The following is a 23,190-nucleotide window of genomic DNA, read 5'->3' on the forward strand; positions in this document are numbered from 1 at the left end:
AGAAAGTCGCCCAGCGGTCAACGACAATTACATGGCTCGAAACCTATAAAGCCCTTGGCCTGCGCACACATTCGTCACCCATTGCGTCCCGGCATGGGCCGAAAGCGGGCAGACGTCTACACACGTCTTGCATACAACTGATGCTATCATTACCATTAGCACATTAGTGCTTAGTGAGTTCTGATCAGGGCTCCGTCCGGTGTATTACAATCTGGCTGTATCTCCGCTTATCCATGCGCTTATACTTTCCCCAAGACTCACATCAGGGTGTGTCTGGCCCGCGCCGAGCTGGAAAACGCCGCTGCGGCCTTATTTTCACGCCTGCTCTTGCGGCTTCCGGGTTACTACTCTTGTGTCCAGACTGGTTGTGTTCAAGTGCCCCGTTAGTGGTTGGGAAGTGGCAGGTGTTGGTAGCTCTTGTGGCAGTTAGCCACCTACTCCTAGCAACAGCAACCATGTGCCCGGCTGCAGCGAGCAGCCCAACACTGCTACAGGAGACAGCCCAAGCGCGGAGCGGCCTGTGCTGGTAGCAGACTGCTGGTCATTGTTGAGAGGCGGGAGCAGGGCAGGGAACGAGAGCCTGCCAACAACCACTGGAGCCATGAAGTGCTCCATTTGTCTTTATCCTCACAGGTTGGTCAAATCGAGGGGGACCCGTCCAGGAGTGGGACCTTTCCTGTCAACTATGTACACAAAGTAACGGACTGAAGGGACGGGGAACGATGGAACTACTGTGTGGCAACATAACTGAGCCAGCATGGGATGCTTACTGGAAACCCGTTTTCATCACAGTGGATTTTAATCTACCGAGTGGATCGATCTCCGACTCGAGGGTTTGAGCTACCTGAGAATATTTCCTTCATGGGGATTTACAAGATACCTCCGGATGAATGGCACTGTTTTATGAATTTATAACTTTTTAAACATATACTCATTCTGAACCAATAAGGGAAGGGTTGGCCTATTCTGGTTTCTTAACCATGCATCACTAATAGGTACGATGGCACTTGTTGTGTAGAAACTGCTTTATTACATCCATTTAACTCGTAATTCTACATGTTGAAGTTGTCCATGCTGATCTTGAGGCCAAACTTACCTGCCGGGCAACACCCTGTAAGGCACTTTAAACTCATTGAGAAACAATCTTCTGAAGAGTTGTCAGCATTTCTGTAAATAGTTAGAAGGCCCTCTATTAAACCATCGTATACCGACTTGGAGTTGAGTTTTGAACCCAGTGTCTGCTGCAGCCTGGGACTCTGAGAGTGGCTTTGTGCCGCCAGTCTGTCTCCAACAGGACAGCAGGCGCCTTGGCGGAGGTCTGAATCCTGAGCTCGGCCATCTCGACCCGGGGCGCCGCGCCTGCAGGGAGAGGATCCGGTTTCTCCCGGCATCTGTCTCCGCAGAACCTGGAATAGCAACAGTGCGTTTCAGAAAATCAACTCTCTGCAGAAATGGAACTCAAAGAGAGCTTGTTAGCAGCTGCACCACACTGCAGTCGTTTGTTCACACACACACACTGACTGGACACACACACACACACACACTGACTGGACACGTGTGCACACAAGCACACTTGCACTTCCATTACACAGTAGATTTAGGAACCTTTAGAGATGAAACTGCTCCACTTTTTATATTAGTGACTCATGTCACACATTTCATAGCCATTAGACAGAATTTGTTGTACAGACTTGTATATAAATCTCCATTGATGTACAGTATACACCACCCATTTTCTCAGCTGTTATGCATTATAAAGGATTATTTTATTCGTATTACTCCATGTTGGTAATTTGATCTCTAATCTCGTGTCACGTTCCATTAGTCATCTTAATGGCTGTCAGAGAAACGAGCTGGGAATAGACCCGGTGTGTGTTCAGTGTGCAGCATTTAAGGCGATCTAGTGGCAGAAATGGAATATACTGTTAAGTATGTATTCTTTAGTTTATCACTTGAATATTATAATTATGTTTTTTAGCAGTCGTTAATATCTACGTTCAGGGTCCTCTCCGCAGACCCGGCTGCCGTGTTTCTACGGTGGCCCAGACTGGACAAACCAAACCCTGCTCTACAGAAGGCCGTTAGTGTTTTGGCGTTTTCCTCCGACACGGGAGAAACTACAGCTGGTTGTAATCTCAGCCTCAGCGCTAGACGCCACCAAATGCTACAAACTAGACCATTAAACGGGCGCGTCTGTTGCCTTGTTATAGTATAACGTATTAAAATAATAATAATCAGGAGACGGGCATGTTATCGGATAAATGCAACGCAGGACTTGACTGTATTAAAGTACAACTGTGGGAACTGTTGTCAAATGTAAACAATCGTACATTCATTTTAGGCTATTTGTAAATACACATAACATGTTTTAATAAAGTTCCATGCAGTCTTAGTGTGAATTTGGTGATGGTTTTTTTCTGTATCTCTTATGCCTGAAATGGACGAATGTATTGTGATCTGGTTTTAATCCGGATCGACAGGCCGAGGCACCGAGTCCCTAATCCCCCACAAGGACACGTCGCTGGAGTGAACGCCACCGAGTTCACATGTAAAGCCGACTTCCTCGTCACGAGGAGAAATGTGCATGAAACTAATGGACAGGTTTTTAGTGGCCGTGATAAATGTTGTGCACTTTTACAAAACGACATTTTGTGGCGCTGGATTGTTCAATATATTACGGCGACTCTTATTTTACATGTACTCGTCTTTGATGGCCAAAGTCCCATCATTCAAAATCCAGACTCAAACTCACCTGATTAGAAATGAACTTGAATTTCTATATGCAACTTTCTAGTCTTCTGACAACACAAAACACGACATGCCATCATTTACCCCATATTCACACTCAGAAGGACAAGGTACCAAACTACTAATCCGGATCGAATACAAATTTACAAAACTATTTAAATTTGGAAGCAACTTCATTCTCATACTATTGTCCATTGATATACTCTCCCAACATAGTCCTTTCTGAAGAGAAAGCTATAAGTCTAAGTTCTGACCTATCGTAAAAGAGTACAGTCATCGCGTTGTGAGCAAGGCCTGTCCAGAAAAACTAAACCACATTACTCTGAAACAAGCAACGGCAAATAACCATCTTCTGGAATTAAAACGGAATCAAGCTGAACCAATGGACCCTTTGTAAATACATATTGCCGGTTGCTCTTCTCCCTCTATACCTTCCACATCTCTCCCTCCATCACTTCTCCCTCCAGCCATCTTTCCTTCAGCCTCATTCGTTCACCGTCAGGATGTGACTTCTGATCCTCCGGACCAGAGCCAGGATGATGAAACCCCAACCCGTCACTTACATAACCGGTCACTTCACTAACGGTCAGGATAATAATGCCACGGCTTATTCTGCTATGCCACCCAAGTAGGCCATACACACACACACAAACAATTCTCCATTAGGCCTGCCTAATAGCATGACGTGCCACACACTGTAACATTTCCACAGTTTTAATAACATTTATACGTTATGACTTCTTATATGATGACCTTTTTTTTCTCTAACATTCTATGTGATCGACATACTGACAAAGAAAATGACACTGAAGGACCTAATAAACTTGGACTTTATACTATTGTGTGTTTTTCAACCTTTTCTATGCCATTCCACACGTTAATGAAATTATATATATTTAATTAATTTATGACTTACTCACTTTTTTCATACAATACAAGAAGTCTTTAAAACGTAAAACCACGACGACACCGACCAAATACCAACGTTTTTAATACTTCTTGTGACATGCCATACTGTTTTTTTAATGACTAACTATTTTTGATTTTATATAACATACAGTACTTTACTATTACTTTTTTTTAACGACATGCTATACCAATCGGTATATTATACCGTATAAATGTCATAAAAAAGAGCAACATACCACAGACATATTTTAATTAAACTTTGAAATTTTTCAAGACATACTAATATACACATATATACATACTTCTTTAGGATGTTATGGCGAACTAAGCTATGACGGTTTTTATGCATCAGTGTTTGTAATCTCTTTAAATATAATATAATAGATGATGTTCTAACCTAATACCCTAGATATTCAGATCTGCCAATCTAAAACCCATCCACATCGGTAATGCCTTTCATTAAGTGCGCAAACACATCGACTTAATGCATCTTCACAAATCCCGGCTTGCATTAATGGTAACTTGGAAGTGGGATATATTTCCAGTAATGCTGCCTTTTCCCATGTGAACCCCGGCGTATCCAACCTCCACTTCACCAAATCATCAGCTGAGAAGAGGCTCTGATGGACAAGCGAGCTCTATGTGCCTGTGTCTTTTCACAATGTGTTGACCTGTAATGCAGCAAAGGGTGTAGGTGATGGATGTTCTCTTCAGTCAGGCACGGAAGAAGAAAAAAAAACATTTTATACATTTTCTCCATTTATTATAATGATTCAGCCTTGCTCTTACAAAACCTGATAATATTCCAAATTAAATATAGGAATTATTATTTACTAGTCTTGTACATTGTAGCTCTGTGTTTCAAGTACATTATAGTGTCAGGAATTAGCATTAGACACAAGAACATTCATTGTTTTGCGGTGCGGCAGAAAGCAAAAGCCTTTTAAGAAGCAGTGATCGTACATCAGGGTCTGGAGACGAGTAGCTTCCAATACAGTTGATCTTCAATTTTTGGAAAGTGGACTTTCTTTACTGGAAGTCTCATAACAATAAATACCTCAAACATTTGACAACAAATTAAGGCTTTGTAGTTTTGCAAATAGCTCCAAACCTGCCATTATTGTTATGCATATAAAAGTTGCACACAAGTAAAATGTTACCCAACATTGATTAAATGGAATAGACAGCTAATCAACATCAATATCCCCAGAGTGTGAATAAAAAGGTATGGCACACCTAATTTAAGGAAAATGTGCTGTTCTTCTTCCACCACAACATAAATACATAATATATCCTACATCACATTAACAAAACAAATATTAAAAGAGTCAAAGGACGACTCCAACGTATTGGTCCTGTGCTTGGCCAGCATGTCCGTAAAGGGCTGAGTGTGCTGTGATGGTCGTTGGTCGTTTCCAGTTCTCCAAACAGTTTGTTTGGGTTTAAGGGTTAAAACCTTTGTATCAAAAGTCTCACTTCAAATGAAAAACAGAGGAGTTGGTGCCAACCACAGGTTCAATGTAGATAATTGTGATTATTCTGTGTTATGGGAAAATAAATACGAGTTACATTCATTCTGCAAGTGGGCCCAGAGATCTTTGGGAACATGGTCTTTGTCATTCACAGGAAAACAAAAAAAGTGCACAGATAATGATGTTTGGATCTGATGGTCATGAGTTCAGTTGTTTACCCGTGCCTTCACAGTCAGTGTCATCATCACCAAACTACCACTGCCATGCACCGACACTGAATAAGGCATATGAAAAGAAATATATAGGCCAGCTGTATATTTAGTTGCAACTGTAGGACCCACAATACATTGCGGGTTCTACTAGATTCTTTCTTCTGCTCGGCGGAATATAGTTTGGTATGGATGTGCACAAAGACGGCAGACGGTACTTCCCGTGGCCATGTGGCATAAAGTCATCCACACTCAATAATAAGGTCATCGTGGAAATCAGAAATCTGAGAACGTCAACAGTGACACAAATAATCCGTCACATTTTCTTTGCTCAAAACGGTGGCCTAAATGTGGACTCAGGAAAAGCTGGACTCTACATTTACTCCGACACCGCTGCACACCTCCCCCTCGGGCTTCGCTTGCACTGCAGGAGTCCTGTGAACAATCGAGATGGAAGCGAAGCCGCCGTCTCCCTGACAGCGGGGGCGTGGTGGACCCCTCCTGAGGACATTTTACAGCAGGTCTCCATGACGACTGCACATTACAATTGGTAGAGTTCCCCTTTGTGCTCCCATTCAACTTAGACGGATCATTTAAGCCCTTATAGTTCAAATCAAAAAAGTGTATTCACAAAAAGCTGTACTTGCATCCACGTACAGTACATTCTTTTAAAGTTGTGCATTTAGTCTTTACTAAAAACTCCATGCATCATGTTTTTAATCATCACTTTGTCTGCAGGGTCCTCGATACAGGATCAATACATCAGTGCCCGTGATGTAATGCGTCTCGTGTGACGCAGCAACACGGCCCAATCGTGTGAATCTCTGCGATTAGGGAGCATGTACAATTTGGAATATCGAAGAGCACGCGGCGACTTCACTACCCGGCAGTCAAACTGTGTGCCTCTTGGAAAGAGCTTTGCCTTTTTAGTCTGTCTAATTATTTATCATAGGAGAGCAACAACAACAAAAAGCCTCAGCGAGGCTTCTGCAATTGTTAAATCTTTAAGAAAGTAGCACACACAGATGGATAATAACATGCACCCCCAACGAGCTGCATCCATGTGGAACGCTTTCCTCTCTGCCATAACCTCCGGCTGCCAAAAATAGATATCCCTGGTGTATTGGCTGTGCTTTCTACACACACACACACACACACACATACAGGTGCAGCTGAAGGAAGGGGTTGGTGGAGTAGCTGAATACAAAAAGAGACGTAGTCATTTCTAATCCAAAGACGTGAGAAACGAGACGAATTAGGCTGAAAAGAATGGAAGTGCTCTCCAAGTAGACGTCAGGTCACGACAACACATTCAAACCTTGAACGAACACGTGTTGTTGAACTTCAATATTCTCACTATTAGTTATAATTTAGATATTAGTTCCTACATCCTCGACAGCACTCTCGTTGTCGTCACAATGCTCCACTTCATACATTCTGTCGCTTTGTGGAATCAGAGATAGGATGAATGGTTGCTAGGTGACTAAAAAGAGGCCACAGGTGGAACAGCTTAAAATCATCTCCTGCTCTCTTGCTTTTCTTTAAATATGCTGCCAAAAACAAGCGTTGTGGTGGTGGAGGCCCCAGAGAAGGGGAGGCACGTTGTCGCTGCAAGTCTCACCATTTCTGCATTTTCTCTTTTTCAGACTCTTCTGCATTTCACACCTATTCACTGCCTCCATGGTTTTATGTAACAGTGCAGCAATCTCATCGTAGCTTCACCCCCGATTCTCTTTCACCGCCCTTCACTTCTCATGTTGGGGAGACAGATTGGTCATCTCTTTTCCCTCTTCCTTCTCTTACAATGCATAATAATAATAAAATCATTATTGGTTTTTCATTCATTGCTGCAGATGTTAACGGACAAAGAACGCTCTTTACCTCCACGTCCCCTGAAAAAAGACTTCTCTGATGATCGATACACAATCTCAACGATGAAAGTCGAACACACCAAACTGCCAGCAGCAAAAGAGCGTAAAGCGATGTTCAGAAGTACACCGAACAGAAAGCTCCTCACTCGCATTCAGGATTATTCCAGGCACTCTAAAACCTGGAAGGCCCGCCTCGGGGTGCGAGAGCAGAGAGGTCAATGAGTGACGGCGACCGTCTGGAGGTCTCCCCTCCCGTTTATGCAAAGCGCGTTTCTAAAGTCTCATCGTTCTATTTGAGCTTCACGGGCCAGGGGAGGCACGTGCGGAGTCCCAGCATGGAGGAGAAGACGATGGCGGGTCGATGCTTCTTGAACTTCAAGCCTTTCTTCAGCCGTTGGCTGTTCTCGCCCACGCACAGCTCCCCCTGTTGGGCGGCGCTAGAGATCCGCGACGCCGCCTCCCCCTGGACCACCGCCTCCTCCTCGGAGCGCACGAACACCTCCCGGAGCTCCTCCAGCCGCCGCTCCATCTCTCGGATGACGCGCTGGCGCTCCTCCACCTCGAGGAGACGCCGCCGCGCCGCCGCGAACTCCATGCTCGAGCTGGGGGTCACGAGCCTGGAGGAGGGGGCTGTGGCGGACGGCGGGCCGGAGAGCAGAGCCTCCGTCACCCTCCGGAAGTCGCCCATGGAAATGGAGCGCCTGGTGGCCGGAGAGGCCAGCGCCAGCAGAGCAGAGGCCGACGTCGAAGGCGGCATTGCCGATGGAGGAAGAGGGGGAGGCGATGACGAGGGAGAAGGTAAATCCGGTGGGAGGATATCAGGATGCGGGTCCTTGTTCCGAACGGCCGCCGCTTTGTCCTCGTCGTGGAGGTCTGCGTGTCTCTGTCGCCGCTTCATGGTCCTCGCTGATCTCTTCTCGTGCGGCCGCTGTCCTCGTCGTCCTCGTCGTCCTCGTCCTCGTTCCCCCCCGGTCCTCCGGTGCCAGAGTGTCGTGCAGCTGAGCCGACGGTGCAGAGAGAGTGGTCCGGCCCGCTCACTGCTCCATTCATGAAAAAGAGATCCGAGCTGGGCTCATCTCTGCATCCGAGTGGTTGTGCTGGGGAGGAGCCTCCTGGCAGCTCATTGGTTGCTGAACTCGTGAGCACGTCGGCTGGTGATTGGGTCGCCGCCCTGTGCGGTGCTGATGCTGGCGGGCCGTCTCTCGGTGTCTCTCCTCTTTGCCGATTGGCTCGTTCCGTCCTCTCTGCCGCCCTCTCGTCATGCTTCCTACCAGCCGGTCTCTTCAGATCCCTTTTTCTCCTCTCTTGCTCGGATGGTTGCCCCTAGCAACACTGTGGTAGAAGCTGAAGGGAGAGGATGACGCTCCAATTTATCACCTTGGTGCTCAGCGTCATCACCCTTTCCCGGTACTCACTCTCTCCCCCATCCCCTCCCCCCGTTGACCCATTTGGCAGCTCAGTCTTCCCGCAAACTATATCTTCCTCTTTAAATCTCGTAATAAGTAACACTGGTTCACAACATCATTTCCAAAAATAAATAAGCAGAACGCACACTTTTAGATTTTCTCGTTGCAAAAACGCAGTTATCATTTATGAACATCCTCCAGGACTCAAATGGGAAGCAATGAAAGTTCACCGTTGCTAAGAAACTGTCATGTACTGCACTGCTGGTGGTTTAAGAGTAAAAAAGATCTTTTTATGTTTTTAAACGTTCTATATTTGATTTGTTAAGTTGAAATCATACAACTCGCTGGCACAGCACACACACAGCGCACTGAGCTGTGATAACGACAAACCGTATCCGGCTCACAAAAACATTCTTTAACTGCACATGATGTCATCAGCAGCCCTCGCTCATGGAGTAAATATCAAATGACCAGAACACATTTGTAAAGGTATCCAAGTTAAATGTGAACTGAAAAGGTGATCTCAGGAGTCTCCTTTTTCTAAACATTCAACCAAAAAATAAAACCATTGTGATGCGTGTAGAAACACCTTGGCTGCTGCTCTGGTCCCCGTCCGATGGCCGATTTAAGGTCAACAAGTACATCTGCCTTTGACCGTCCAATCAAACGCAGCAACATAAAAAAAAACTGAAACCCAAACTCGCGTTTCAAACCTGACAGTTTCCATTAATAATAATAATCTGATAGTCGTTACATCATCATGGGATGATACCTTGGTTTTCTCCTCCTTCCTTTTCCTCTGCTAACTCTAACATGTTCCACTCCATTAGCAGCCAAGATACCCTTTCTGTCTAGACAAATTATTGACTGGTACTGCAGTGGCATCGCAAAAGTAATATGATAAGAGTCTGACGTGCGACACGAGATCGGTCCACTCAAATACATCTCACACACGTACAACCAGGGCAACGCTGGAGGACCCAATGTTTTAAAGAACTGGCTCCAGCCAGTGTGAATCAAAACAAAGAAGCTTTTAGCGGGCCGAGCTTGATCTCTGCGCTCACACACACACACACACACACATGCATATTTGAGTGTTCACTTAGCACTTTGCTTTTATCCAAGGATTGACTTTGCATTAGCAGTAGCACTGACGGCGCTTTTAGCTCTCCAGAGACAGACAAAGACAGAGATACACAAAGGCAGAGACACACAAGCAGGAACAACTGAGCAGGTATTGGCCATTTGCAAGCTGTATGACAGGAAACCCGTTAGAAATATCACAAGTTTATCAAGCAGCTTTTGCATAGTATGTAAAGATGTACATGAAATAAAGGTCTCTTTACCGGCCTTACTCCTTAGTATCAACTCAAATTGTATGATTGGTAACTAGATTTCCGTCAATGTGTCGCGCGATTTCCGTTAAATTCAATAAATATCTTGAATAAGTAAAGATTGTTGGGATCAAGACAAGATTCTTTTGTAGAGTTGTTTGTTTAGCATGAAGCCCACTTCTGGAAGATGTAGAGGTTGCGCAACATTCTGCAGTTAAAACCACTCACTCTTTAGTAATCCCACATGGTGCATGCAGAGCTGCACACACAGATTGCCATCATCACTGGCAAATGGATGGAGCAGCAGGACTCGGCCTCCCATTCAACAGAAAGATGCTAACCCACAAAACACACACACACACACACACACTTTCCAAAATACAATGATCTTTAACTCCATTTCTATTTCTTCATAGCTAAAATTGGGATGAAAGCCTGCTCTCGATCTCTTTTACCCCACACTCTGTTCCAGATTACATTAATCTGTGTGGTCTGCGTGTATTTGATGCACACGTTGAGGAGTGAGAACATCTGTGAGCCTTCGTCTTGTCCACCTGCTTTTGATTAGATTATAAGGCGCACTGTCAATGAATGGTCTATTTTCGATCTTTTTTCATATATAAAGCGCACCGGACTATAAGGCGCATTCAGCGGGAAAAAAACAGTCAGATAACTCAGTCGATCAAACTTTATTAAACGCGTTCACAATAATTCGCAACATTATTCAAACGTTAATGAGCGTATTCACAATAACTACCAACCTTATTCAGTTGTATTTTGGGATCCTTACACACACACTGTTTATTTATGGCGACAGTATTGTAACGGGACTGAGGGAAATGTTATGTGTCCGTGTGAACGTCTCACGAGCTGGTAGCTGTGAGCGTGTGTCGTGTGTTTGTGAGAGTGTGTATGTTGTGTGTGTGTTGTGTTCGGGGTTCGGGGGCTATGACGAGCACCCGGAGCAGACGTTTTGCTGTTTTTTTTGTTTTTGTGGTAGGCTGTTGTCGTAAGTAGCTTGTGTTTCTATGTTCCTTATAACCCATAATAAACACCATCTACGTCTATCTCGTCCAGCGTTCCTGTCCAGGGTAGTATGTATATCCTGGACTCTCCAAGCCGTACGCTGCAGTAGCCTAGCCTGCGGTGCGGCTTCGGTGCGCTTTTTTAAAAAATAAAAACATTTCGCCTTTAGCGCCGACAGCGCCTTGTACACCAACAATACCAAAAAAGAAAACAAAATTAGAAAATATCCATTATAAATACGCTATATGGTTTTAGGCGCACTGTCGTTTTTTTTATTTTGTTGAAAATTAAAAAGGCCCTTAAAAAAATACGGTAAAATGTCTTTGGTTCAGTGTCAGGGTTTCCCTCAGCCATTTGTCTCACGCATCACAACCGCATGCTAGCATGGTTGCAACTCGGAAGTAGTTATAATATATAAAGATAACATCATCATGTTTGAGCTCAGTGAATAAAGTCTGACCTGCAGAGCTGAGGATGTGGAAACGGAGCCGGCTCGCATATCAAGCTGTGCTCAGGATTTCTTACCCATTACAAATAAATATGATCTTATTAAGGGTCAGGATTACAGGGATTTACTTTAGTCACATAAGTAGTAAATGTCACGAACGGGATAACCGAATGACCCATACTGTCATATCAAATTTAAGAAATGTATGCACAACTGAATTTGAATAAATAAAAATAAATTATAAAAATACAAAACAAAATTGAAATTCCAACCCATATTTATGTTTTCACCTCCTTTATTAGGACTCTGTAGCGGAAGGGCTCTCTGAATGAGGTCTAACCTTCACAGCTGGAGCAGCCATCATCATATACGCTGCATGCATCAGGTCAGATTACATGCAGCTAAGCAGATGAGATGTGTTAGCAGAGTGTCCTCACACTGAGGTTGTGCAGCAGATGCAGTGACGCTGGCGTTGTGTTTGTGTGTGCAGGGCTAGAAGGAATCATGGATGACCAGAAGCACATGACTCCTGGAGACGTGTTCTGTAGCCAGAGCATTAGGTTTGTGTGCATGCCTTAATTTGTAATGCAACAGAACCACAGAGGATGCTACGAGCAGCACAACTATAGCTCTCACCAACCAGAGGAAAGCACAAACGGGAATTTGTATTAAATTATTCAGCCCTGGACAGTCTCCCGTTACAGCTCAGATCAGACAACGATCTGCATCCTTTGGCATTTCCTGCACCACCAAAAATAAAAAAAGTCAGTCTCCATTTCAGCAGCGCCGCATCCGCAGTAAACTGGACAGACCAGAGACGAAATCTGCACTCATGTCTTCTCTTGCGAGACATGAGACCTTTATTGGTGATGCAGCTCGGCTTCCACTGGTCAGAAATCAATTTCAATAGCCTTGTTCTGCTGCTGCAGGCTGAGTCAGTGGGTATGTGTGTGTGTGTGTGTGTGTGTGTGTGTGTGTGGTGTAAGATTGCAGGAAGTCAGTCATTGCAGTGGGAATTACTGGTGGTATGGTCACATCAGAGCAGAGCCTAATGGGACTATGAAGTGCGTTAGTATATAATATAAAACTGCATTTTGCCTACAGTTCATCTTTATCACATAAACTCGTCATTCAAAGAGAGACGAGGGGCGGGGGGGCGTTATGTAAGCGAGCGCTGCCGTGCATACAGAGGCACGAGCACGAGGCGATATGAGTTGATGTGGAGCAGATATTGCTGCAATGGTTCATGGTGCTGGTGGATGAATGATGTGGGAAAGAGAGCAGGAGGAGGAGGAGGAGGAGGAGGAACGACATGAAAAGGCTCCAGGCAAGAAGAGCCAGATGGAGAGGCGTCGAGTCATTCACTTACAGAGATGGTGAACTGCCTCCATCGTGTGCATGAACACAATTCACATGACACATTGTGCAATAACAAATTAAGAAAATGAACTACCATTTAAAGCATTGTAGAGCAGCAACACTGTAGTTATAGAGGGTAAAGAAGACTCCACGTTAACATGCATGGTCAGAGCCGAGTGCGTTGACAGAAAAACATTTAACTAGGAGGTAGTGGAGGATCATTTACCGTCTGCATGGAAACAAGCCTTCACTCTATCTCCCTCCAGTGGCCAGCTGCGGAAGCACACCGTGCTGTGAGTGCTCAGTAAGGCAGGAGCTGAAAGGGATGCAACAGGGATCATGCACTGGCCCGACACGTTCTCTCCTCATTATAGATCCCAAGTTATAGTGTATCAGCAGATAGCAAGTATCGATCGGGTACAAGGTGAGAGTGATAAGAGCTAACGAGGTGGGCGTGGCCAACAGGCGTACAGAAGAGGTTGATGAGATGGGTGTTTGAGTTTGAGTTTAGTTTATTTCGATCAGCAAAATATACAACAATTAGAATTCAACAAAAGAAGAAAGTGGCTGACCGAAAGGGTCAAGGCTGAAGCTATGAGGGGCCGTGAGGGACATTATTCAGAATACCCTCTCACACACACAACTGAAATGCTCTCACACACACACACTAGTGAAATGCTCTCACACACACACACTAGTGAAATGCTCTCACACACACACACTAGTGAAATGCTCTCACACACACGAGTGAAATGCTCACACACACTACTGAAATGCTCTCACACACACACTACTGAAATGGTCTCACACTAGTGAAATGCCTCACACACACACACAGTGAAAAGCTCTCACACACACACATGATATGAAAAGCTCTCATACACACATATGAAAATTTCACTTGAAACGGAAGGCATTTCACTTGAAACGGAAGGACCAGTGTTGCCAGGTCCGCGGTTTTCCCGCGGAATTGGGCAACTTTTGAAGTGTTGCCGCGGGTTGAATTTTGTGTCCGCTGGTTCGGGTAGACCTATTTTGCATGCAAATTACATGAATATCTTTCAATAAAAATCCATATTTTAAATGAAATAATTTATTTATACCCAAATCCTACCATAAACTGCTTTTAATGCTGGCATACTAAACATTTGATGTTACTTTGTAGATATTACAATACATTTGGCAATGATAGCAATGCTGTTGGACTTTAAAAGCAGTGTATATGGTTTACGGCATATTTTGAGTTCTGATATTGGGCTGGTTTTTGGGCTGGTTTTGTCACACAGACCTGGCAACCCTGGGAAGGTGTTTCAGTTGAAACGGAAGGTGATCAAGGATGGCAGATCAACAATGTGCTCAACAGCCCTTAAGCAACGGCGTTACTAAACAACATATTGGCCTCAGCGGAGACCATCAGAACACTGTCTAATGCCTCAACTGTTCGGCAGCAGCCGGTGTTACACCCCTACTGGTTTCCCTGCGCGTGTGTTGTGTTCTCTTAACATCTGCAGCGGGGCTCTGTCTCGCTCACCAGATTCGTCACACATTCACAAACATATTGCTGGAGATCTTCAAGCCACCGTTCATATCCATTTGGGCGATTACGATTGTATAAGTGAGCAGTGCATCACAGCCACGGATGAAGAAATACATTTTCGAAAAAATAAAAATGAAAAGATCGCCCCACCTGGTTTCGATCTCTTTCACGCAAAAGGAGACTGCACTCAAAGACATGCAGTCTGTGCGCTGCGCCACCAGATATTAGTTTCTGCTCAAGTAATTTATATATTGATCCATTAAGTCGAAGGGATCTGAAACAACTGGTTACCTTGAGCGGATATGTACACTTTGAAACATGTTTAGCGATGCTTGTTCGCAACATAAGAAATGTGACTTATCGCCGAAATGGATATGAACGGGGGCTTGAAGATCTCCAGCAATATGTTTGTGAATGTGTGACGAATCTGGTGAGCGAGACAGAGCCCCGCTGCAGATGTTAAGAGAACACAACACACGCACGCGTAGGGAAACCAGTAGGTTTGAAAACCAGTAGGGGTGTAACACCGGCTGCTGCCGAACAGTTGAGGCATTAGACAGTGTTCTGATTGTCTCCGCTGAGGCCAATATGTTGTTTAGTAACGCCGTTGCTTAAGGGCTGTTGAGCACATTGTTGATCTGCCATCCTTGATCACCTTCCGTTTCAACTGAAATACCTTCCCAGGGTTGCCAGGTCTGTGTGACAAACCCAGCCCAATGGCCAATAAAACCAGCCCAAAAACCAGCCCAATATCAGAACTCAAAATATGCCCGTGCCAAACCATATACACTGCTTTTAAAGTCCAACAGCATTGCTATCATTGCCAAATGTATTGTAATATCTACAAAGTAACACCAAATGTTTAGTATGCCAGCATTAAAAGCAGTTTATGGTAGGATTTGGGTATAAATAAATTATTTCATTTAAAATATGGATTTTTATTGAAAGATATTCATGTAATTTGCATGCAAAATAGGTCTACCTGAACCAGCAGACACAAAATTCAACCCGCGGCAACACTTCAAAAGTTGCCCAATGCCATGGAAAACGGACCTGGCAACACTGGTCCTTCCGTTTCAAGTGAAATGCCTTCCGCTTCAAGTGAAATTTGTATATGTGTGTATGAGAGCTTTTCATATCATGTGTGTGTGTGTGAGCTTTTCACTAGTATGTGTGAGAGATTTTCAGTTGTGTGTGTGAGCATATAGTTTTTCAGTAGTGTGTGTGAGAGCATTTCACTAGTGTGTGTGAGAGCATTTCACTAGTGTGTGAGAGCATTTCAGTAGTGTGTGTGAGAGCATTTCACTAGTGTGTGTGAGAGCATTTCACTAGTGTGTGTGAGAGCATTTCACTAGTGTGTGTGTGTGAGAGCATTTCACTAGTTTGTGTGAGAGCATTTCACTAGTGTGTGTGAGAGCATTTCAGTCATGTGTGTGAGAGCATTTCACTCGTGTGTGTGAGAGCATTTCAGTTGTGTGTGTGAGAGGGTATTCTGAATAATGTCCCTCACGGCCCCTCATACGAAGCGGTTCAGATATTGCCGGGAGGTTTGACAGCAATATAAACCCCTCAGGCTCCATTCAACATGTGGGTTGTTGGTTGAGAGTTTGTAGAGTTTAGAGAGAGAGAGATAGTTTGGAGAGTGAGGAGAGAAGGAGAGGTGATAAGATGGAACTGTTGAGAAACTGTTATTTCTGAATAAAATGAATAAAATGTCCCCCGTCCTGTACATCACTGTCCAAGTTACACAAGCATATTCAGTCCCCTCTTCCTAGTTACACACACACACGTTCACTGTCCTCTGCCTGCTTAAGCCCATGCCATTTTCCTAAAGTGACATAATAACATTATTACACAACCTGCCATATCATATGATACTACCATTTTGGGAACATTTACACACACAGAATACATTCAAAACATATTTTATTATGCACATATGTGATAATTTATGTACAGAAATGATTTGGTCATACATTTTTGTAATTCAGTCATTCCCAACAGCCATAACAGACACAAAAATTCAATGCATCACATGATGTGGTTCAGATACAGCTGCCTGTGATTATACACTTGGCCAGTAGGTGGTGTCGTGAGCACATGAAGCTTCGAGAAATGAACCCTTTCTCGAACCAATTGGCTGAAGTGGTTCGATGCCTCATGAGGCTTCATCTCACCATCTCTAGACAATTGTAAATGAGAACAAGTTTTCGCCTAAAAAGTATTTTTTTACTCCACCGATTTTGTTAAAATGTGGCATTTCTTGGCATAATAAAAGTGGTGGGGGCACAATTAATGCACCGTCTTACCTGTTCTTCTCCTGGTTCTCGTGCTGCTCACATTCCTTCCGCAGCGCGTGCATCTTTCATGTTCGGTAATCCTCGACATAGTTGAGATCTTTGTTGTCAATGTTGGAGAGCTGCTCCACATGAAATGTGATATGCAGTTGGGTTTCTAACGACATCCGGCGGCTGGCACCCAGTTGATGAATCTCATTATGTTCTATGAGCTCCAACTGGTCCAGGACGCAATTGTGTCCATCCTTTCAACTGTTTTAATGTGTTGTAGCTACGGCGACCTTGAAAGGCGCCTTATAAAATAAATGTATTATTATTATTAAGAAGTAGACTTTTCAATTTGTGATGTGGAGGATAGGCCGCAGTAGAAATACTGTAGCAGCCCGGTGGGCTGTGTGTATGTGGAGGTATGAGGCAGCGTGTGTATGCTGGTCGAGGTGCGTGCCTGTGATTGGCGGAGCTGAGGGGAGGCGGGGTTAACCTGTCCGGGGGGGAAGGTTAAGTTAATTGTGCTTGACGGGAACCATGTCCCTACGCTTGATAACTTCCTCCTGTCTCCGAGACGTTACATACGAACATCTTATGAAACGAGGACAACGTGACGTGGCAAATACCCAGCCAAAGGCCTAATTGACAAATAACCAATCAAACTGCAGCTAGTCAGCAGGAACTCAGTCGCACGTGGCATATATATATATATATAGATATAGTTTTTAATAAATGTTATATTTGTTTACTATTCCATTTGTTTTTCCTTGACTCTCACTTTGTAAACATTGTTTTTAAAGGTGCTATATAAATAAAGTTATTATCAGGGCTCTCAACGCATTTCGGTCTTATCTCACGCTCTCCCGCCACACATCGAATTCCTCACGCTGAAAAAAACTCTCGGCTATTTAATGCTTGAATGCAGGGGTGCTCAATACGCCGATCGATTGTTCCGCTGCAGAGCTCCGACGCCGGTCTGCGCGCATTGGGATGGAGCAAAAAAATAGTCGCTCTCTTAATGAAGTATCGATACTAAAAATATGCGAAATCACATCGTGTTTAACGTACGGGTACTTTGTTAGCATCGCTACACCGTGCAGCGCGACAGCAGCAGATGTAGCAGACTAACATTCAAGCTAACCTGAACCCCCAAACGATGTCGACATCTGAACGCTGATTGGCCGAGACGCGACACGTCCAATCAAAGATGTTTTATTGCGAAGAGCACCACTCCACATTTTTCTCCGCGTCTCACTGCAATCTCAACGGCAGCGGGCCAGGTGACCCCCCCCCCCCCAAACAAAAACTCTTCGGATCTCCACGATTCACGTGGATGACCTATTTTGAGTTCAAAACGGTGAATTTCACCGAAAGGTGACAAGTTTGCAGGTATGCATACTCATTCACTTCTAAATTAGACAGGATCAAGAAAACCACACTTTCTACTGGCTAGTGGTCAGGTTGCAGGATCTGAGAGTCTAAATGTGATGAAAGTGCAACACAAAATCAATTTAAAGGGAGCGCTTAAACCGATCGTGCAAGACAGTTTGTTGTAGCAACTGAATTTTTAATAGTTGTAAGATAGAAAAATCTTCATCTTTAACATACAATAACATCTCAACATAAAGTTAGTCAAAAGGAGGGATACGTTTGCCACAAAACAATAGAACCTTTTGAGGTAGCTGGTTCATAGATTCAGCCACACAGGTCTTCCCACGACCACATTTACAGGCCGTTTGGTTTGTCCATCACGAGATCTCTGCCAGACATTCGGCCTCACCTGTCGGCCCAGGCACTGAGCTGAAAGCAGGACCCATCATGTGAAGTTACTAACAATGAGACACACTTACTCATTTAGGATGTCTTAAATTGAAGGGTCAATCAAATGAAACATGTTACATAACGCAATATAATTCAAATATAATACATGAAAGAGTCGAACACAAGACTGCTGAAGTTCTGTGTGCAGGAACCAGTGATTGGACTGTTTTTAGGAGTAAGAAGAGAGGCTGTGCTGGAGTGCTTTCACATCCCAAAACAGAAGGAGAGACCTGTACGGCTGTAAGTCCACAGACTGTGATGTGCCCAGCGTGTCTTTCACTATTTTAATCACCACTTTCTTTGGACAAAAAGAACAAAACAATCAACAACGAAAGCAGCCAATACAGGAAACGGCATTCAATATGCATTACCCAAGAAAACACAGAGAGAAGAAAAGAAAGAGGAAAAGAAAGCAAATATAGAATGTTAACATGCCATATTATTCCTCGGGTAAGTTTTCTTTCACAGAAAGCCACCGATTTTACTACTTTTTGTAGACATACAAATAATCGACATGTCAAATGGTTGGCAGCAGGTTTACCAAGCAGAGAAACGGGAGCAGAGAGAAACAAGGAAGCCACATGACATCATCACGTCACCGGACCATGCACATGACCCTGCAGGATCCTGTAATACAGCACACACACACACACACACACACACTGCAAGTCATGCAATTGACACACACGCACGCAGACATACACACACACTGCAAGTCATGCAATTGATACACACACACACTCTCTGTTAAACAATATAGAAGCATTGATTGACATTAACCAAAACATCAGCTTTTGACATTCCTTAGAATCCACGTATCCCGGCTGTATCAAAGCCAAAGAGGCATTTATGGTAGAAATGTTTAATATTCATGTCGATGGTGCTCTTTGCCCTTTCCAAAACATTTAACAGCAGTTGGACAGCACTGAGGTTTAGTGCTGTCGGCACAGGTTCATTTGGCAGAACACCCGCTCATATAAAGCTCATCAACTTGACAAAAAGGACAGGCAGACAGACAGAACAGGCAAACAACAGAACAGGCAGGCGTGCAGCAAGCTGGATGATGACCAATCACAGCGATGATGAGGAGAGAATCATCGTCACGATAGAAAGATTACGGCTGCATCGACTGTGGCAAGTCACACACACACACACACACACACACACACACACACACACACACACACACACACACACACACACACACACACACACACACACACACACACACACACACACACACACACACACACACACACACACACACACACACACACACACACACACACACACACACACACACACACACACACACACACACACTTGCCAAAACAATCTGCAGCCATTTTTTTGTGGTTGCCCTCATTGCCCCGTCTATCTTGCTCGTCCAAGGAGGCTCACAGCAGCTGATGAGCCCAAAAGCCAGAAGAGGATGCTCGCCATAGCGGGACAACCCATTTCACAAGATGGCGGCAGCACCAGTCGGTGTTCCTTTGCTGGTGGAGGCGGGTGGATACTCGAGACCCCGTGCAAGCCGACTGGGTGCTTGGTTCTGTTGGTTCTCCTGTGAGCCGATTGGTGCTTTGGAGTCTTTACAGGGAGGTGGAAGGAAGCTTCTTGACGCGCCTCTGAGCCAGGATGGAGCTCTCGATGGGCTTGAGCTCTGGAGTCGGTTGGGAGTTCTTCAGGGCAGAGTAGGTGGCTGCCATCGCACCCTGTGCACAAACAGCAGCATGGTGAGTGCAGCTCAAAAGACCAACGACCCAAATGGTGGGTGTACAATACTAAACCCATCCAGTGGTAATTAGAGACATTTGAAGATCTGTCACCTTGACCAGTTTGGGGTCCTGGTGTGGGAGCTGGCTGTTGGGTAGCTTGTCTCTCTGGACAATCCAGGGATGTTTGAGGACCTGCTTAGCAGTCAGTCTCTGATGGGGGTCCACATGAAGCATCTTGGAAACGAGGTCCTAGAGGGAGCACACATGACATATGAAGTGGTCACAGAAGTAGGCTGGAGTTCTCTCTGAAGAACACAAGCAAAGGAGCCGATGGGGAAATGTGTCGCTCTACCTTGGCCGCCTCGGACACAGTGTCCCAGTTGGCTCCGGTCAGACTGAAGTGACCGTTGCCTATTCTGTTCAAGATCTCATTTGGGGTGTCCTCGGGTCCGTTGGCGAATGGAGTAAAACTGATGGAAGCAAAGGAGACCGATGACGAAATCAGTTTTTCAATACGTGAGTGTAAATATGATTTGAGATGTTTGTAAGTTCACGGTACAAAAGGCTAAAAAAGGGATTAAAAGAAGATGTATTTCTGTTGCAGGAGTCCAATTATGGAATAATGTTGAAATGGATGTAAGAATGGTGAACTCCTTTTTGCTTTTCAAGGGAATTATTTATAAAACAATTCTTGAGTTATAAATGTGATTAAAAACGTATTTATATGGAAGATGTATGTGGTAGTATATATAAATATATTTTGTTTTTTATTTTGTTGTTTTTTCTCTTTATTTTATATTAATTTTGATTTCAATTTAGGATAGGAATTTATAAGCATTTTTTGCTTCTACCTTTACCTTTTCAGTTTTTCTCTTTTGTATATTATATAGAATAATATTGTATTGTATTTGATTTGATTGACTGAATAAAATACACAAACAAACCAAACAAGTTTCAAGTATAGTGAGAAACAAATGTTTTGAAAAAGGTGTTGCTCCTCACCCAGCCAGCATGGTGTACAGCAAGACGCCCAGACTCCAGATGTCACATCCTTCATCATAGCCCTGACGCTTCAACACCTAGGATGACATTTCATTTCACGCTGTAGCGCTTTAATTCAACACCGTGTGAGGCGCGACACTGAAAAGTGACTCCGCTGACCTCAGGAGCTACAAAGTTAGCGGTGTAGCACGGGGTCATCAGCAGGCCGTTGTTGGCACGCAGTTGCTTCGCGAAGCCGAAGTCACAGATCCGGATCGACTCTGGATTCCCCGACTCGTCGACATAGAGGATGTTGCTGGGCTTCAGGTCTCTGTGCACCACCTAGAGCCAAACAGGAGGGAGTGAAAACAACAATAAGGACAGATACATGAGGCGCAACTAAGTAAAGAGACGAGTGAATACTGTAGGATAAGATACTAAGAGTCAGATTGGCTGAATCTGATTGGCTGAAGCCGATTGTCATGGAGTGGCTTGGTCCCCAGACGACAGCGTAGTATTTCTCGTGGCCCTCACCCCCTGGGAGTGCAGGTACTCTGCGGTCTTGGTGATGGTGTGAAGCACGGCGCTGGCCTCTCTCTCCGAGAAGAATTTCTGTTTCAGGATCCGATCCAGCAGCTCTCCTCCACGCATGAGCTCCGTCACCATGAACACCTGCTTCCCATTGTCGTACACCTGAGACGGAGAGACGCGCATCATCCCAACACTCACCGCGACACTTGGCCCACTTGACGCCCAGAGCACCAATCGTGCGATACGAGTGCGTGCTTATGTACTCACGTCCTTCAGTGTTATGATGTTTGGGTGCTGTCCATATCGAAGAAGAATCTCAATCTCCTCAGAGGGGTCCGTACTGGTCTTGTCAATCATCTGTCATCACAATATATAGATAGATAGATAGATATATACTTTATTAATCCCCAAGGGGAAATTTGTCATCACAGTAGCAGCACCAATAAACTAAACACACGAGAATAAAATATAAAATATAAAAAACAGGGATGAAAGATATAGATGTATACAAGTAAAATATAAAATGAAGTATATATATGTATATAAAATGAAACATATATGTATATATATATATACACACACACAAACATATAATACAATGACTGTGCAAAGTATACAAAGTAAAATATAAAATAAAATATATATGTACTGTATATGTATTGTGTATGCATATATGTTGTATTATACATATATACATATTTTATTTTATATTTTACTTAGTATACTTCTTGTATACATCTTTATCTTTCATCCCTGTTTTTTTTATATTTTATTTTTTATTCTTGTGTGTTTAGTTTATTGGTGCTGCTACTGTTACGACAAATTTCCCCTTTGGGATTAATAAAGTACATATCTATCCATCTATCTATATACAACATATATGCATACACAATACAATACTAATGACTGCAGTGTCAAATTAAATTAAATATAAAAATATTAAATATAGACAGTGTGCAAAATGCAAAGTGTGTGTATGTGTGTAGTGTAAATGAAAATGAAATGTGTGTGTGGTGTAAATAAATGAATATGAACGATATTGCAGTTATACATATTAAAAGATACAGCCGTGACTGTTTTCGCAGGATAATTTTTCTCCATGTGTGTGTGTGTGTCCATGCCTTGACAGCGTATTCCGCGTTGGTGGCTTTGTGGATACACCGTTTACAGACGGAGAAGGAGCCCATGCCGATGTCCTCCTTCAATATGTAGCCGTCGCTGAACAGCAGATTCTTCCCGTGTAATTGCTGCAGAGGAAGAAGAGGGTGGTGAGTGAAGGTGTGGCGGGCCGACGGAGCTGGTGAGGGAGAACAATGCCGCCGGTTTTCTGATGAGTCGGTTCTAGCCAAAGAAAACAACTCATTTGTCTCTGGTTGAAATCCTGCGTCTCAACGTCGAGCTCACAGTTCATTTCTGCGGAGCCATTTGACTCCCTTCTTCTCCCTCACACACCTGGCACAGGTGTATCGTCTCCCCTCTTTCTTTAGATACCTGCAGTTTGTGGATTCAGTGATTAACCAAATTAAAAAAGTACG

At 44.0% G+C, this 23,190-nt stretch overlaps 3 protein-coding genes across 6 annotated transcripts in view; 1 reads left to right on the forward strand and 2 right to left on the reverse strand.

Moving 5' to 3' along the window:
• The window catches only part of asap3 (ArfGAP with SH3 domain, ankyrin repeat and PH domain 3), a 28,973-nt gene extending 26,581 nt beyond the window's left edge, over window positions 1-2,392 (forward strand). For both annotated transcript variants that reach the window (XM_056427080.1, XM_056427081.1), the window contains exon 26: window positions 634-2,392. In XM_056427080.1, the coding sequence (XP_056283055.1) occupies window positions 634-708 (75 nt within the window). In that variant the 3' untranslated portion in view covers window positions 709-2,392. The remainder of the gene's footprint in view (window positions 1-633) is intronic.
• A 5,106-nt stretch (window positions 2,393-7,498) lies between these two features.
• On the reverse strand, window positions 7,499-8,107 carry LOC130201594 (TMF-regulated nuclear protein 1-like). Its single transcript, XM_056426665.1, has one exon. It carries the CDS (start codon window positions 8,105-8,107, stop codon window positions 7,499-7,501), a length of 609 nt encoding a protein of 202 aa, XP_056282640.1.
• An 11,584-nt stretch (window positions 8,108-19,691) lies between these two features.
• rps6ka1 (ribosomal protein S6 kinase a, polypeptide 1) overlaps window positions 19,692-23,190 on the reverse strand; it is a 46,579-nt gene continuing 43,080 nt past the window's right edge. For all 3 annotated transcript variants that reach the window (XM_056425908.1, XM_056425907.1, XM_056425909.1), the window contains exons 15-22: window positions 22,777-22,902; window positions 21,923-22,012; window positions 21,659-21,817; window positions 21,305-21,466; window positions 21,146-21,222; window positions 20,496-20,613; window positions 20,255-20,392; window positions 19,692-20,140 (exon numbers count right to left, since the gene is read on the reverse strand). In XM_056425908.1, coding sequence (XP_056281883.1) covers window positions 20,018-20,140; window positions 20,255-20,392; window positions 20,496-20,613; window positions 21,146-21,222; window positions 21,305-21,466; window positions 21,659-21,817; window positions 21,923-22,012; window positions 22,777-22,902 — 993 coding nt within the window. In that variant the 3' untranslated portion in view covers window positions 19,692-20,017. The remainder of the gene's footprint in view (window positions 20,141-20,254; window positions 20,393-20,495; window positions 20,614-21,145; window positions 21,223-21,304; window positions 21,467-21,658; window positions 21,818-21,922; window positions 22,013-22,776; window positions 22,903-23,190) is intronic.

The sequence above is a fragment of the Pseudoliparis swirei genome, chromosome 11 (assembly GCF_029220125.1).
Source record: "Pseudoliparis swirei isolate HS2019 ecotype Mariana Trench chromosome 11, NWPU_hadal_v1, whole genome shotgun sequence".
Lineage (NCBI taxonomy): Eukaryota > Metazoa > Chordata > Actinopteri > Perciformes > Liparidae > Pseudoliparis > Pseudoliparis swirei.